The 18,365-nt window shown below is 32.9% G+C and overlaps 1 protein-coding gene across 1 annotated transcript in view; it reads left to right on the top strand.

Annotated features, from left to right (window-relative positions):
- LOC107437024 (echinoderm microtubule-associated protein-like CG42247) overlaps window positions 1–18,365 on the top strand; it is a 78,753-nt gene that overhangs the window by 46,132 nt on the left and 14,256 nt on the right. The window contains exons 10-12 of the mRNA XM_043051884.2: window positions 3,124–3,252; window positions 5,647–5,784; window positions 15,007–15,132. Coding sequence (XP_042907818.1) covers window positions 3,124–3,252; window positions 5,647–5,784; window positions 15,007–15,132 — 393 coding nt within the window. The remainder of the gene's footprint in view (window positions 1–3,123; window positions 3,253–5,646; window positions 5,785–15,006; window positions 15,133–18,365) is intronic.

Genomic DNA, 18,365 nt, shown 5'->3' with positions numbered 1-18,365 from the left:
GAAAAAAGAGTAAATACTCAAATTCGCCAAGTTATAAAGCCAAATTTGTGAATAGATCATATAGTATAAAATATTATTGAAGATATTTTTTATGGATCACAAAATGTAATTCTTCTTAATTTACATTTCATAATACTTAATAGCTATATTAAAAAGATATATTTGTTTTGAAAGTAGTATATGAAAAGGATTACAAACACTTCTTTCAGATAATGCTCACCATTAGAAAGCAGCCTTTTCTTGTTTTTTCTGAAGATCATTTTGACCTTGCTCTATACTAAATATTTAAACTGTTCAACTGGTTTTTATAGAGTTTTAAAGTAGTTTTATAAGCAAATATTGAAGATGTTTATCGCTTATCTGACGCGTAATTGATCCGTTAACTTGAGGCACAACAATCTAATTAATTATAAAAATTTACGCAGAAGGAAAAAGGTATGGTCAGAGCTATTAGAATATGGTAAAATTTACCGTGTTTCTGGTTCTATGGGAACACCAAAAAGCTAATAGCTTTACCGAATCACTTTGATAGTGATTTTGGTAAAATTAACGATAAAATATCGTTTTAAAATAGATGATAAAATTTGATAAATATGGTAAAATTTGGTAATTTTATCATTATATTTTAGAGCAGGGTATAAAAACTATTTATTCGGTTACTTTCGGTTACTTAATTTATTTAAATTACTTTTCGGTCACTTGATTTACTTTTCAGTTTTGTGTTTTTCACTAAATGTGTGGTAATAAGAACCATAACATTGAAAACCAGAATTTCTGGTAAATCACTACCATATGAAAGTAAAATTGCTAAATGAATGATTTAAATGCGGTATATTTTGGTTTAATTAATCAGAATTATGGTTTTTATTACCAAAAATTTTACTATCGTTTTTCCGTCCGTAAGATAAACCGTAAGATAAACGCTATTTAATTGTATATTTCAAATGACAATACTAGGACTCGCAATTACATCCCGTGTATATTTGTATAATTATAATGTCAGTAGTCAAGCTTTTAACCCTTATGCATTATAGAATTTTTTCTTTTTAAAAAAAAAGAAGGAAAAAAAAGGTTGGACGTTTGGGACTTTGGACTAGAGGGGGGGACTTACCTTTTACCATCTAGACAGATAATGTACTGTTTTCAAGGTATTTTTCTACGCAAAATCGAATGTGAGCAATTCCAGGTTGATAGAACTAGTAGTAAAGAAGTTATTAAGGTTTTCTTCATGAAATGTACAGTTTTCCACTTATACTTAGTTACGCATATGAAAATGTACGTATGGTGTTGGTTCATAAGTCTTTTCTTCAGCTGAATTTTTTTTAAAAATAAGCAAAAAACAGAGTCGATAGAACTGAGACTTTTTTAAAAGTTTTTAATTTAAAAAAAGTTATGTACCTATACTTATTTACAATTGTAAATTTCGTTACATTGCTATTTAGACAAGTAAGAAGGCATTATTTCCTATGTATTTTTTTCTCTAAGTCAAATTAAATCAAAATTACGTCAATTGAACTAATAGTTTCGAAGTTAAGATAGTTTTATATGTAAAAGGTTATTAGTCAAACATTATAATTTTCTTTTCATACATAAAACTCTCATAACTTATAAATTTTCATTGTTATGAATTTATCATTAGTTTCATTCATTTCTGTTCCTAATTTGATATCCAATACATCGATTGTCTAAATAACAATATTAAACTCGTAAAAAGTATATAACTGAATAATAAAGTGTAAAACTGAATTTTTTAAGCAGAAAAACCGTTATTACTTTTAAACTACAGGATTTTGTTCCGATCTCATTCCATTCAAGGTAAAAAACAATTGCATTGGAAGCCATACCTTATTTGCTCAGATAACAATGTCAGACACAGATATGAACTCTAAACTGTAAAACCTTAATATCTTCTAAATAATTATATCTACTTGGATATGATTTCATTTGGCTCAGCGTAGACAGAATCCATACCTCACTAGTCAAGATAGAAATATGTTCGCCCTCCTTTTACCCTTCTGACCCCCACTTGTTTTTCACAGATGTCCATCATTTCCTTTTTATTTTAAACATAGAATTTCATTTTGGCTCAGGGGATAGAGCGTTCGCTTTCCAATGAGATGCATCTGGTTCGAATCCCAGGGATGGTTGGTAGATACGAATTCCACATCCAGCTTGCACCGATTACAGTGCAGACATGAAATATCCTCCGGATCATGGGTTAGAGTCCCCTTACTGTCAGGCTAACCGTGGGAGGTTCTCGATGTCTTCCTCTCCATGTAACGCAAATGTGGGTTAGTTCTATCAAAAAGTCCTCCATGAAGGCAAAATTTCTCCCAGTACTTGATCCAGGATTTCCCTTATCTTTTGGATTGGGTTCAAAATTACAAGGCTATGTATTTGAATATTAGTAGTCGTTGACCAAAAAAATGGATTGCTGTTCAACGACGGTTATGTATAAACGAATGATTCCCCACATTTTATGAACAATTTATAACAAATTTGCACTCGGGCTTGAAGATAGTAGTAGTAAGAAAGCACACTATTATTTGAATGTTGTTTCAGCAGGGACAAGTTAGAGTGTATTTGAAAATTAGTAGTCGTAAACCCAAAAATTGGGACTGCTGTTCAATGACGGTTATGTATAAACAAATGATTCCCCACATTTTATGAACAATTTATAAAAAATTTGCACTCGGGCTTGAAGATAGTAGTAGTAAGAAAACACACTATTATTTGAATGTTGTTTCAGCAGGGACAAGTTAGAGTGTATTTGAAAATTAGTAGTCGTAAACCCAAAAGTTGGGACGGCTGTTCAATGACGGTTATGTATAAACGAATGATTCCCCACATTTTATGAACAATTTACAGCAAATTTGCATTCGGGCTTGAAGATAGTAGTAGTAAGAAAACACACTATTATTTGAATGTTGTTTCAGCAGGGACAAGTTAGATTGTATTTGAAAATTAGTAGTCGTAAACCCAAAAATTGGGACTGCTGTTCAATGACGGTTATGTATGAACAAATGATTCCTCACATTTTATGAACAATTTATAACAAATTTGCACTCGGGCTTGAAGATAGTAGCAATTGGAAAACACACTATTATTTGCATGTTGTTTTAGGGAGAAGTTACAGCTCTTCTTCCCTTACCTGAAGGAGTTCTAGTATCTGGTGGTAGTGCCAACGATCAAGAAGGGGAAATTCGTGTATGGGATACCACGAAAAAGTTTGCGAATCTTGCTTCTGCTGTGGTAGGTTTCATTTTGAAATCTTACAATTCTGAACTGCGTGCAAAAAGAAAAAGATATCACTTTAAATAACTTTTGTTTGAATGACCGGATTTTCCCATACTAAGTGACAATCTGGAAGGTTCAAAGAGGACTTCAAAATGCTAATTAATTAGTGCTAACGATTAATTAACAGACACAGTAACGTACTTTCTGTGAATAAACCCACCTTTTTTTCAACGGATTTGAAATTATGCCCATCAAAATATAAGGGAAAGGGTGGCCACAATCAGTGGTCTGAATGACTTCAACAAGAGAACTGTTGAAAGTTCCTTCATGTTAACGTCACTTGTTGCGTATTTAGCCATATCTCGGAAAGCTTTTAAGTAACCTTTTGTACGCTATTATCAATTTAGTTGATCCAAAGAGGATTCGACGTAAAAAAATTTAATAGTGATCTTTTATTGTTTATTATTTTATTTAATAAGGGTCGAAAAAAATATTGAATTTTAAAGTACGCAAATTGTAACATCATTTTAAACTGTCTAATCTTAAGTAACAAAGTTCAAAATTTAAACAAAATCGCTTGAATAGTCTCTAAATTATAAAATCACATGAAAGTTATACTTTTAATTCTCCATTTCTCAAGAACTATTCGATCAATTTCGATTTTTCCTTTATCATTTAAAACTGCAAAGTTTAAAATTATGTAAAAATTTGTATACTAATCTAAATTCATTCGATTGAAGAAAACTAAACTAATTGTACTCCTGACTAAACTATAGGGATCATATTTTCAAGATAGTGGTTTCCCCTTCCCCCCCCCCTAATTTTTCATATTCAAAAATCCAAATCCGCCGAAAAAAGGTACGTTTACACAGGAAAAGAAAGTCTATTTATATATGTTTGTTTTGTTTTGTATGTTCTGTTCTGTACTTTAATTATAGTCTGCACTAATTAATCAGCATATTTGAGGTCACCTTTTGAAATTTTATGATCAGTTCATAGTTCGTGAAAATTCAATCATTAGATCAAAAGTTATTCTGGGAAATATATTTTTTTTTATTTCCCGCACTGTACATGGTTATTTTATTCGTATACATGCAGTTGTTAGATGTGAATCTTAGAACCAAACAGAAAAAATTGTTTTCTTAAAAGTTAAGAATTTTTATTTATTACATTACGTAGTATATGATTAAAAGTTTTTAAACAGTTAATTTAAAAAGAATTTTTCATAACATTATTTTGATATTTTCTATTTTCTTTAGTTTGTTCTAAATGTAACCGTAAATGCAGTGAAATTTTGAAAAGAACTTATGTAATAATTTGTATTATAAACATTGTCATAATAAAATTTATACATGAAGCCAACTTGATACTGATTAAAGAAACAGTACAAAATATATAGTTTTAATTGGTAGTATGCTCAAATATCATTGGCCTATAACAATTGAAAAGAAATGTATCACAAAAGTCACATTCCTGATGCAGAAATTTCTTCCCATTTTGTATGGATAAAGTAATATTAATAATTAAAGTATTGTTATAATGAATTACTTTACATTATTTTTTATACTTTTATTTACTAAAAAAAGTCAACGAGTAATACTTTAAGCGATTTAATTTTTGTGATTTCGGCAACTTTTTTCGAGTTCCGACCAAATTGAACCGGTATTATAACGTAACGAATTTTGCTAGTTACTGTGTGAGGAAGTAGCTGTTATATTTAATGAAAATGCGACTAATATTTATGTTTGAGCCGTGGGGGCTCAGGGTATTCGTTTTCTAATGAGGCGAACCGGATTCGAATTCCAGCGATGGCTGGTCGATACGGAATCCGCACCCGGCTCGCACCGATCATAGCACTAACGTTAAGTATCCTCTTCAGTGGTTGACGGATCATGATTAGACGGTACATGAACGGATTGGGATCCGCTTGCAGTCAGACTAGCCGTTGAAGGTTTTCATGGTTTTTCTCTCTGTGTAACAGAAATGAGTGTTAGTTCCATCAAAAAGTCCTCCACGAAGGCAAATTTCTCATAATATTTGATCTAGGAGTTCCCTTGTCTTCTGAATGAGGTTCAAAATTACAAGGCTACAGAGTTGAACATTAGTTATCGTAAACCCAAAATTAGGTCGGCTCACCGACGGCTATAAAATAAAATTCATGTTTGTTCAATAAGGTAGATTAACAGTTAAAACTGCCGTCACAAAATCACATAAATCGCGTTTAATCCATTAGTATGGTTAAAACAGTGAACTGTCCCATCAACCGTTTATTATAGGAGAAAACAAAAGAATTCTTTTAAAATTAGAGACTGATAGAATCTGATTAAAACTGATCTTTTATATCAATATTCTATCCTTTAACGTAATTTAAAGCAGAGATCTGATATAAAAAAAAATTTTTCCTTTCAGCTTCCAACTGGTTCGGGAGGGGTAACTTCATTATGTCCCCAGAAAACAGTTACTAATGAATGGGAACTCTTCGTAGGTACAAATAAAAACGTCATTTTGGAAGGATCAGTCATGTGGGCTTTAAATCCCGTGGTTCATGTAAGTATATTTGCAGGGCATTATTCTAGATATCAGTATATCACTTTATGTTTCACAAATAAAAGCATGCGTTTTTTTTAAAAGAAAAACCACACAGAAAGAAACGTAAAGCGTACATTGAATAACGTTAATTTGATATTTTCCTAACAATTCCTAAACTTAAGCATTTTTGACTGCATTACTTTTCTTGAGAAGATGCGATGCGATGAAGTCTTTATATGGAATAATTTTGAATGATAACATTTATGTGGCAACTAGGGGCTAACTCCCTGCTCGCTGAGCTCGCTTACACCTGAAATTGCTTCCTCCCTTCCTTTCGGATTGCGTCGCAATTCAAACTCGCTGCGTTAGAATGTTTGTGTATTTTGTCGGCTCTGGAATCTTGTATATTTTAGTCTAACTTTATATGTATGCTGATACACTTTTAAAAAATGAAACTCTTAAAATACGTAACGCTTACATTTTGTGAAAGCTATGAATCAAAAACATATAATTTAATCTATATACGTAAGATTTTATGTACGTATATATATATATATATATATAAAAAATATTCAAAGTTTCCAAATTACCACAAAGTAAATTACATTTAAAAAGTCAAGAGATCATATCTTGCTTAAAATATTTGATCCAAAGTTAGAAAAAAAAATTTATACAAATCAGAACACAATTTTTTTTCAAAAAAAGAAAGAAAATTTTCATATTACATTAACTAAATTTTGGACTGTACAAAGACAATTTTATAGAACTCAATTGATANAAAGTGACATAAACTATTACAATACAAGAGAATTTATTTTTACGCACGTTAGAAAATTAATTAAGTTTTTGGCAGCTTTAAGTCATAAAAACTGCTTTTATTCGCATTGAATTTGGAAAAAAGTCCACACACAGCAATAATTTTTTTTTAAACACGAAACTTAACTATGCTTCACAGTATATTAAATAAAGATTACTTGTTTTTTTTTTAAATTTTTTTGAAACATTCATTTCTTCTAAGATTAGCTTATTGTTTCCACTAATAAATATATTCTCGACGAAACTAAATGGATTTCGCGAAATCTTAAAAGAAGTACCGCAGACACACGAGGCAGTCTCCGAGTAAAAATCAATAGAAAAACAGATTGTCACGTGGCTTTCTTTGGCCACTATTCAAATCTGCATTGTCGACGTTACAGAGTCCAATTTTATTTATTCTTTAAAATAGTTGCTCGAAAAAGAAACGCTAATGCCTACTGAACACAACTAACGGTCGGTTTTGTAAACAAGTTTACCAGAAGCTGAAGGACAGTAAAAAAAAACATTGGCTAAAAACTTCACAGAAACTAAAACTAATAAAAAATCACTAACTTTATATTTTGCACATATATATATATATATATATATATATATATATATAAATGTGCAGAATAAAAAATTTCTTTACGGTTTTTTATTCTTGATCTTTCTAAATAAGTTGTTCATATTTTAATTTCTAAATTTCCGTGAACTGTATTAAATAAGTTTATAATGTACAAATTCTACCTGCTGATGATCTGTTAAGTTTAGTTTGAATTCACCTTAATATTCTCTTTTTGCTACGCGTATGATTTATTTACAAGCTATTTTTATTTTAAGAATTAGCGTATACATGCATTCCGACTTAATATTCTCTCCTAAACATAACTTTATTTACTCTGGTGCATGTTTTATCTTAATTTCATTCAGACATATATAAAACAATCGAGATTGAAATAAAATAAAAATTTAAAAAGGAAAATTATTATTAGAGCTCTAATTTTTGAGGATATAATCGTAGGGCTTGAAAAAAAGGTAATTGTATCTTATAATTGTTTATTTGTGTGCATTTTAATTTTCAATTTTAATTTTCAATTAAATTTTAAGTTTTGATTATTTTTTTCGATATATAATCCCCGGCCAAATTATTAGACGCACTATAAGATTTTATGTAAAATCTGAATTGTCAGGGGATACTAAACAGCTTTATTGTTTCTACGCGACTGAAACCAGTTTGCACTTGATTTCGTTCAGGTATCAATTGGTGAAATTAGACAATATATGATATAAATTCGACGATTGGATAAATTGGACAATATATTATATAAACATAGAATATTTATTATATCAGGTATTAGATTAGTATATTATAATAATTAGACCAAATTATTGGATCCGCTGTAGTGTTTTAATAATTGCATGCTTTGCACGAGTTTATATGCATACATGTAATAGGCTTTTATAGAGGAGATTTTTTTTATATATACTTCCTATTTGTATCTATTTTTAATGTATTGCATTATAATGCTAACCAATTCTCACCTGATAATTGAAATTTTACATAGAATCTCACAGTGCGCCTAATAATTTGGACTGTATATATATATATATATATAAATATATATATACTTCAGTGTTTGAAAACACGAAATATCTTACATGTTTTTCAATCACTCATGAAATTTTCCTTCAATATAAATTCGCAAAATGAATAAAACCGAAATTGAAAGATAAGAAAATAAAGAAAATTATAACTGATTGAATCCGAAAGGAAGACGCATCTTTCTCCCGTGGTATTTATAAAGCATCATTAAAACAAAAATATAGCTTTAAATTATTATTGAATCTTCGCAGATTTATGAGAATAATTTTAAAAAATTGGAGCAATTTGTTTCATATGAACTGTTCGCTGTAAACCTTTCATTTCCTCCAGACTTATAGCTAGCTCAATTTGTTCCAAGTATCTGTTATCCACGCGAGAAGAGAATTGTCATTCAAAAATTTGTAAACATGTACAGTAGGGAGCAGAAAAATTGAGACCTTTAAAAATGTCTTATTTAAGTAAATGAAAAAAGAAATCAGAAATTAAAATGTGTTTCAAGAAGTCTTATCTTTATACAACATTGTACAGATAAATAAGTTATAAATTCTTTCTCTTTTAACAGTAATAATCATTTGAAACCGTCTTTGCACGAGGTCTCAAAGTCTCTCGTAGAGAGACTTTGAGAGTATCGAAATTTATTTCGTCCCATATTTTAACAGATATTCCTTCAGTTCTTTGAATGTTTTTTTTCCCGCTTTTTCGAGACAATTTTTAATTTTTCTCTATAAACCTTTGTGGAACTAAAATCAGGAGATGAAGCAGGCCACTTTTAAATATTTATTCCATTATTATCAAGCCATTTTGTGGCTTGTCTAGAAATGTGAGGACTGTCTCAAGTTCAGAAAAATCCATTATCCCTATGGAGGGAGCTAATTGTACGCTAAATAGATGCCAAGCTCCCACCCTGAACTTATATCAATATCGCCAACTCTTGAAACGACATTGCACTACCTCCTTTTTAATTGCTTTCTTATTAATAATAATAACAGTTGTTAACAACAATCATCAATTCACAAGTAATAAGAATTAATAAAAATGATATCTGAAAATCGTTAGAAATGTACGTCTTTCTGTCCATAATTAAAGAAACTGATGAAAGAATAATAAATAAAAAAATTTCTTGCAAACGATTTTCTTCTTCAGCGAAACGAAAGTAAAAATTCTTTATCTCACATTTGATTTGTTAAGAGCATGTCAGCATAAGAAGCGCTATTTTTCATGGTCCAATCAAATCCAATGGTGCTGCAACGTCATTTAGCTGTGTCTATTTCAAGAACGAATGTTCCCTAATTTATTGAAATGTGTCGCCTTGTCTAGTTTTCCAGTAAGGCTACGAAACTATAACTTTTTTTTAAATAATTCTATGATATATATCATAAAAGAAAGCACGAATTAAATTTCTGTCAGACATGTTTTACTTTTAAAAGCTTTTGTATTGTTTTGAAAGCATCTTTGCATAATTTGATAACGAAATAAAGCGGAATTACATGCAGTCACGGATGATTACTTAAATCCTATGCCGCAATGGTCTTTTCTTAACTTGCAACGGCATTCTTTTGTTTTAACAGAGTATCTCCATAGGGAGATAAAACTTTTTTTAATTGTTCAGAACTCTATTAATAATTTTTTCGTGCTATGCATGATATTTTATGCTTATCATTTGCTGAGTAAATTGAAGGTCCTTCAAATCCTTTCGTAGCTCTGTTCTTTCCAGTCCTTTCCATCAGTTTTCGAACGTCATGAATACCCACGCTTATTTAAGTTTCAAGTTTCATTCGATCTCTTTCTTGCCTGCACATAATTCTTTTCTGAAATTACATTTTTAAAATGAAATATATTTTTAAACAAATTTTTTTATTTGTATTGAGTAATTACGTTCAATAGTTTAGTTCTCTAATCTTTTATTTACAAAATAAAATTGTAACAAGAATCACCGTAAGTGAAATCAAGAGAAAGGTTTAATTTTTTTTTCGCTCCGTACTTTATGATTAAGCATTCATGCTTATAACAGCTCATCGGCTTGAAATTTCAGTTCCTTGTGACACACGCCAAGGAAAGCAATTATAATAATAATGACTTTTTTCATAGTACAAAAGAAATCTATATATACATAAAAAAAAAGTTTTTCTAGTGAATGAAACAATTTTGCGTTTCTGACCTCGCAAATGTTGATAAAAAATTTTTTAAAAAAATAAAAAATAAATATTCAGAAAAGGTGAAAATTTTTACATTTTAGATGTAAATTAGAAGCATTTCTGAGACTATTTAAATGATTCCCAACAAAGTGAAACTTCTCTCCCTATTTTGTAGTTATTTCTGCTGTATGGGTAATGATGTCAAACATATCTTCCATAAACATAACTACAGAATAGATTAAGTGAATTATTATTGAAAGTTAATTTTAATTTTTCGGAAAAAAATATCCGATTACAGTGCATTGAAGAATTTATAAAAAAAAATATGTTACTCATTTTTAAAATGATCTGAGAAGGAGGAACCCTCTCATATTAAGTTGAGGACAACTATGACAAAATCAAACAACATTTATTACCAACTGAAACATAATAACAAGATAAAAACAGAAAAGTAAGAGTTAAGTGTGAATGTGCACAGAGCAATGTTCGAAGCTTCTTAAATACTGAAGAAAAGTACAAGGTTGCCGATCCTTTGTACGTCATCCAGCTGATTCCTTTGGCGACTACGCACCATGCCTGGCGCCACATCACTCCCCACAGGAGTTTCATAGTCGTCAGATTCTGAAACGAACTCTTCTTCCATACCGAGTAACGTACTTCTTTGAATCCGATATCTTTTCTGCCAAAAGAGACTCGGAAGTTGTAGTTGCAGAATGGTCAGACTGGCCAGGAGAATAACCGTGGATTAAAGAGAGGGTCTGGTCCACTTTCAAATACGCTGGTATCAACCTGTCGATGAAAATCCACTTTTTCTTCGTGGAGATCTGCAGAAGATAAATTTTAGCTTTTCTCTTAAGAGCTAAATATGAACCATCATACGGAGGTTGTAATGATCTCCGTACGGTGTCATGTCGCTCGAACACATGCGTACAAGTCTGAATATCCTTAGGCACATAAACAACCCGTTTGTTATGCCAAACAGAAGCTACAGGCATGACCTCACTAAATGCTTTACGCAACTGAGAAATCAATTCAGACTGCGAGATGTCATTTCCCGAGTTAGTAAACAACTCTTCGGGAACCCTCAATGTTTGCCCATAGATTAACTCAGCAGATGAGAAGTTCCAATCCTTTCGAACAGCTGCCCTCAAACCCAGGAGAACTAATGGTAAATTATCAAGCCAAGAATCTGTAGTATAACACATAAGGGCAGCTTATAATGTTCGATGAACACGTTCAATCATCCCATTGGTCTTAAGATAGTATGCAGTTGTACGTATAATTTCAACACCAAGAATTTGTGCTAATTTCTTGAAAGTGAAGGAATCGAGTTGTCTTCCCTGATCATTTGAAATTCTAAGAGGAGCACCAAACCGTGAAACCCAATTGAAAATCACTGCTCGTGCTACTGTATTTACCGTGATATTTTGCAGAGGTACCACCTCAACCCATCGTGTAAACCGATCAGTTAAAGTCAAACAGTACTTATATCCTCTACACATCGGTAAAGGGCCAATCAGGTCCTAATGCATATGTTGGAACCTAGCATTAGGCACAGGAATTTTGCCCAATGGAGATATTAAGTGTCGATGTATTTTAGCCTTTTGACAACTTAAACAAGTGCGACACCACTGAACAATGTCTTTTCGAATTGAAGGCCAAACATATGTACAATACATAACTGTCTAACAGTAGATGGGGCACTGATGTGTGCAAGATTATGTACAGAATCGAAAATCATTTTTCGAAATTTCATGGGTACATACAAACGAGCACTAGGTTGGGAGACATCAAAATACAAATTTACATCAGAATTAGGCAAAACAATTAATTTAAATTTAAGATTAGTAACATCTGGATTTTTTAAATATACCTGCAATTCCTCATCAGTCAACTGCTCAGCTGCAACTTGCATATAATCAATTTTGTCAGGAAAAGCAATTTCTTCTACCCTTGACAAAGCGTCTGCAACTAAGTTTTCTGCGCCTGCTAAATATCGTAAAACACAAGTAAACTGTGATATAAATTCTAGTTGTCGTAAACGTCTTGGAGAGCACTTTTCAAAACTTTGGGCAAAGGCGTGTGTCAAAGGTTTATGATCAGTTATAACATGAAATACCCTTCCTTCCAACATGTAACGAAAATGAACTTTTGACAAATAAATCGCCAAAAGTTCTTTGTCATACACAGAATATTTAACCTGGTCATTATTTGACTTTTTGGAGAAAAAGGATAAAGGTATATAACCAGATGCAGTTTTTTCATGTAAAGTGGAAGTCTGTGAGTTTCTCTTCGGTGGTGGCTCCATTCTCTTAGTGGAAGAGAGCTTCCATGGTCTGGCATTAAGGGCTTGAATGGCTTGATAGGCTCCACCGGCGAGATGCATATAGTATGGATCGTTCGTTGCGAAGAAAATCTGTACGTAGGCATTGTTCACTCTGTTAATTGCATCAACATCAGTTGTAATCGATAGTAGATGGTCTTTCATCTAATGGGGGTCATAGTGTTTAGGCAGTAGATACCGCTTATCTAACATAGATGCAACATCAATAGATGAGGTTCGTGGGCGGTCGGAAGGGCTAACCTTTCCGCCGCGGGCAGTTCGATGAGACATGGTTCGCACAGAGCTAGACTCTGTAAAGGTATGGTCATTAATGTGTGCACAGAGCTTGAGCTTGAGCTGAGATGGAATTCGAAGTACCTGTCCGCCAAGCGGACACTCCACTTCTTCATCGGTTGTGATGCCTGTAGGCGACTGAGATAATGTCCATAGAGATAAAACAAATATCAAATCCCAGTTGGAGATGGGCATGAATTGCAGTTGTGGATCATCATTCCGAAGGGGAAGACCCCTTGAGTAAAGTTTGAAGTAAACCGAGCACTTCTTGATTTCCTGCAGTTCCTTCACGATGGTGACTAGGTGAAGAGCTGCGGTAGCAGGTGTATCCTTAGGCTGTGAGGTTTTTCTTCTGGGGCGGGCCTCGCACCCAGAGAAATTGGAGGTGTGGCTTCCCTCGCAGTTGCAGCACTTGGCGGGAGAATTCCTATCCTTCTTGCATTGAAATGAGTAGTGCATTTCTGCACATTTCATGAATCTGGGTTGATTTGAGCAGGATCGCTGAAAATGGCAGAAGCCCTGGCATTGGAAGCATTGTGGCGGCCGCCGGCAGCCTAGAAATCTCTCGGTACTAACTGGGATCTGTAGTATACGCTTCGTAGCGAAGATCTTTTCCTGATCTGCTATTGGTGCAATGATGAGAAAAAAGGGGAGGAGCCTATAGGCCCCGCCGACCCTCTTCTTGAACTGGATAACTTCGTGAAGTTTTAAGTCCATCTTTCCAAATTCATGGAAAATATTTTCTGCATCAAAATCATCTGGTTTCCCACGAATGAGTATTTTGGCGTGCTTTGTAGGCAGAGCTTTTTCAGTAACTTTGGAAGTCTCTTTGTCATTATCGGGAGTCTCGTTCGTAGTCTCAGATGTAGTAGTAGTCGTTGGCTCCGGCTGAGATAGGGACTCGGAAGGAGAAGAGTTGTTAGTTGTTGTAGGCGATGAGCTATCAGTGGTTTTAGTAGCATTAGTGGGCTTCTTCTTCTTCTTCTTTCTTTTCTTTACCTGTGGCTCTTTGTTGTTGCTGGTGAATTTTTCCGCTTCGGAGGACGAAGCCTCTTCAATCGACTCTTGAATCTGCTCCGTTTCCATAGGAGGGGTGATGTTGATTGCCTCAGGAGCTTGGGTGCTCTCTTCCATATCCATAATTGGACTTTCCACGGGGGGATTCGGCTGTTCAGGCATGGTTGTTTCAAGAACTGGAGTTGGTTTAGCTGAGACGCAAATCCTTGTTGATACCTCGGGAACTAGGAATTCAGTCATGGTCGGTTGCTTGTAGTCAGGAAAATCAACCTTTAGACGAGGTGTAGTTGTCCTTGGAGGAGCGCTAGACATAGTCTTGAATCCCCTGCCGGATCGATGGTTAGAGCCCCCACATGAGGAATAACCAACACGTGAAGGTACAAGTCCAGGAGCATAACCTAATCGTGATGACATGATTCAATCGCACAGAGCTGGTCACAACACAACCGCACTCTGCTTACGCTTGAGTCCAATGGTGTGGTATGTGCACGGAGCAATGTTCGAAGCTTCTTAAATACTGAAGAAAGGTACAAGGTTGCCGATCCTGTGTACGTCATCCAGCTGATTCCTATGGCGACTACGCACCATGCCTGGCGCCACAGATCGGAAATGGAAAACCGCAGGAAAACCTGGCGCGGAGATGAAAAACCGCATTTTTACCAAATCCCTATAATTTGTAGTTGGTTTCTAACATGATAAAATGATTTTAAAAAACTTTCGCATTTTCGGTGCTTAGACCGGCTAAATCGCTTTAGCCAACCTATTATAGTTGTTAACGATAAAGTATAAATTGGAGGAATTATGTTGAATAACCAGACGCTATATCTTTCGAATTCCTTTTTATACTTCGCCAGCTTGGTTTCTTATTTAACATTATATAAAACTCCTTGACAAAATGTGAAATATTAATGTTTTACTTCCGATTTTAAGCATTCTATGCATAACTTAGATATTCAACAAAATGTCTAAATTTTTTACTCATGCATACAATATATGAAAAATGCTGCCGTGATTAATGTTCTGTCTATTTGTATGGCGGCAGTTTTCACAAAGTTGAATTATGTTAATTATAGGGACACTGTGATGATGTGAGAGCTCTTGCTTGCCATCCTGATAAGGCATGTTTTGTAACAGCTGGACTAGATCGTTACATTTGTAAATGGGAAGTAAACAGTCTCATTTGGAAAGTTCAAAGTGATGTAAGTAATTTACCCATTCTCAAAACTATTTTTTATTTTCTCATCAAGGTGGTTATGATATTCGAATGTGAAATTATTCTGTGAATTATAAGACGAAATGAAAAAAAAAACTTACATATATCAGAGCAGTTTCTTTTATTATTGATAAAGAGAGTTCGTTAAATGAGAAACTCTAATGTAAGATGCAAGAAATTAAAAAGATTTTGAACAATGTTCATAATAAATATTAAGAGTATTTCACAAACTGTCACTTACTAGATTTGAGATGACTACTAGGTGTCTGTAGATTATATAAACAGTAAAATATTTTGGGAAATACGCAAGGAATCGAAAATATGCGTGGGAAATATTTTCGAGCGCTCTATTTAACAACCCAATCCCTAAAAGTCGGATAGCGACAACTTTAAAATCTTAAATAAATCCCTTCTCTATTTTTTTATGAAAGATTTGGGTGCTCCAGAAAAATTTACCCCAATTTGACTTACAAGTTTTTGAATTTACGTTCACAGTGGAAGCTATAATCGACGAAAATGAAAATGGTGTAAAAATGTCTTAAAATGGTAACATCTCGAAAGCCATCAGGTTGAAACAGAAATACAAATGTTTCGCTACTTTTTATTTTCGAAAAATATCGATGAAATTTTTTTTGACAGTGTTTATTTTTATTTAAGCAGTTTGTCCATTTCAAACAGTTTGTACCCTATTTTAATTTTCTCGATTACATTGCCATCTGTGAGGCAAAATGCATAATGCTCATTAGGATTACTTTTTTAGCGGTTTCAGGCAACACCTCCTAGAAAAAGGAAGGCCTTAGCACGAATCAATTTAGTAGTCGATCTAACGAAGTTAACTGCGCAGTAGATGAAAAATAAGAAAGATGTCATTTCGTTAGGGGTACTAAGCTGTGCAGTGGTTGAAAATACGAACTATGTCATTACGTTTGGCTACTAATGAATATTTATGGTAACCCGTGCTGAGGCCTGCTCTTATCTAGGAGGTGTTGCTTCAGGCCGCAAGTCCCCTGTGCACCTCAATATAAAATACTTTGCAGTTCTATTGGTTATGTAATGGAAACATACTTTTAAGTAATCTTCTTATTGTATTTTGTTAAAATTTCGAGTTTTGATTGCCAATGGTAATTTTTTATTTTACACTAAGAGTAATAATTTTGTTATTTTACTGTTTATTTTAACTATTTATTATTTTACTATTTATTATTTTACTATTTATTTTTACTATTTATTTATTTTAATTTTTCTTATTTTACACTAAGAGTTGAATTTTTTAATTTTTTTATTGTGCTGTATACGTCATATACACCACAATAGAGATCTGGTCTATCGTGTATGCATGTCAAACGCGCTTAACTAGTTAATATCTTGGCATGGACTCAACACAACAAGATACACCGTTTGTAGTGTTCATATGACTTTAAAATAGTGTAAGGCTGGATAGTTGTGAATTTTAATGATGGATAGTTCGTTAAATCTCGCCAAATAAATATAGATCTGGGGACTGTGGAAGGAACAAATTGTAGTCTTCATCAACCAATCTCATCAAATTATCCACAAGATCACACTGTAAAAAAGGGACCGGGATAGCCTGGTCGGTAGGGCGCTGGGCCCATTTCCGAGAGTTCGAACCCAGCCGACCGAAGACTCCCCGTGTTGTAAATGATGACTGATGCACGTTAAGTCTGTCGAGTCGCAAAGTTCTCAATGTTCCCATAACAAATCAATACCTCTTGGGGTGCTGGATTGGAGATTAGTCGTTCTCAGATTCAGGTCAAAATTACGACCTGTGGATGAATGAGTGGATGTATGAATGGGTCCGCCCTATAAACGGGTGTGACATATGGGTGAGGCAGAAGTCGAATTTTTTTCCATAGATGGTGCCACTGGAAAACAAGAACAAGCGCACCCTTCTGCCTTAACAGGTATACGAGAGAGAGAGAGAGAGAGAGAGACACTGTAAAAATTCTGCTAAATTTATAGAAAAAACTATCAGCTGGTGTGCCAGTATTAAAGTGTTTACTCACAGAAAAAAATTTTTAGCTTATGAATGTAAGCTTATGAACTTATGAATAAAATCTTAGCTTATGATTTTATGAATAAAATTTAGCTTATTAATTTATGAATAAAAGAACTATATTTAAAGGCAGCAACCTTAAGACTGCTTTCGAGCTAAAGTGGTCTTTAAGATGTTAAATATGCAGAGTGTTTCGTAAAGACCATCCTTCATATGCCTTATTAGAATCTCTATCAAAAATAAAGGCAACGAAGTATAAACATGACAGTTTGAAAAAAAGTTACAAAAATTTAAGAAAAAGTTTTTAAGGGAGAAAAAAGTACAACCGAAGTCTTACAAACTACAGTAGACAAGGCTGTTTTCTGTGAACTCATGTGTAGTTTTTTTTTTTTTTTCATTTTTGATAAGAACTCTAATTAACAATATTAAATGCGATCTTAACGAAACACCCTGTATGCAGGACAGCTTCTTGCTTGAAAAATATACTACCCTACAATAATGAAAGAGACACTTTCAGTTTTTCCCATTTTTTTAAATTTCTCACGAATTACTAAAATAATTATTTTGTAACTTTAGAGGTGTTTAGTTCATGCAATTTTTTATACTTATCAATGAGATATAAATCTTTCAGAGGTTTGGGGGGCCTACAATAAATTACGAGAGAAAACAATTATTTTTGAGCACTCCATGCCAGACAATCAAGCAAGAAGCTTGAAACTAGTATCGTTTACTTAAATTGTTATTTCTTATAATTGCACAAAATTTCGTAAACCTAGCGTAAGTTTTACTGGAAAAATGGACATTTTTATAAGAAAACTAATTTTTGTTTTTGTTTTACGTTTTTTGCTATAACTTTAAAAATATTCAATAGATATAATATTAAATAATATTCACAAATATTCAATATTCAACTATTAAAAATATACAATATTCGACTATTAAAAATATTCAATATTCAGCTATTAAAAATATTCAGTATTCAACTATTAAAATTATTAAATACTCAAATTTTGGTGTAATTTAAAATTAATTACAAAATTATTGATTTAAAATGCCAAAAAAATTTTTTAAACTGCTTAAGATATGAGTATTTAAAGTAGTTCTTTTATACTGCACATGCGCAAAAAAAATTTACAATTTATTCGTAATTTTAAAGTGAATCATATTTAGCAACGAATGAAAAAATTTGATTTGTATGTCGTAAA

This window comes from Parasteatoda tepidariorum, chromosome X1 (assembly GCF_043381705.1).
Source record: "Parasteatoda tepidariorum isolate YZ-2023 chromosome X1, CAS_Ptep_4.0, whole genome shotgun sequence".
In the NCBI taxonomy this organism is placed as follows: domain Eukaryota; kingdom Metazoa; phylum Arthropoda; class Arachnida; order Araneae; family Theridiidae; genus Parasteatoda; species Parasteatoda tepidariorum.
The sequence above is the reverse complement of the archived record's forward strand: the minus strand, read 5'-3'. Positions and strand labels throughout refer to the sequence as shown.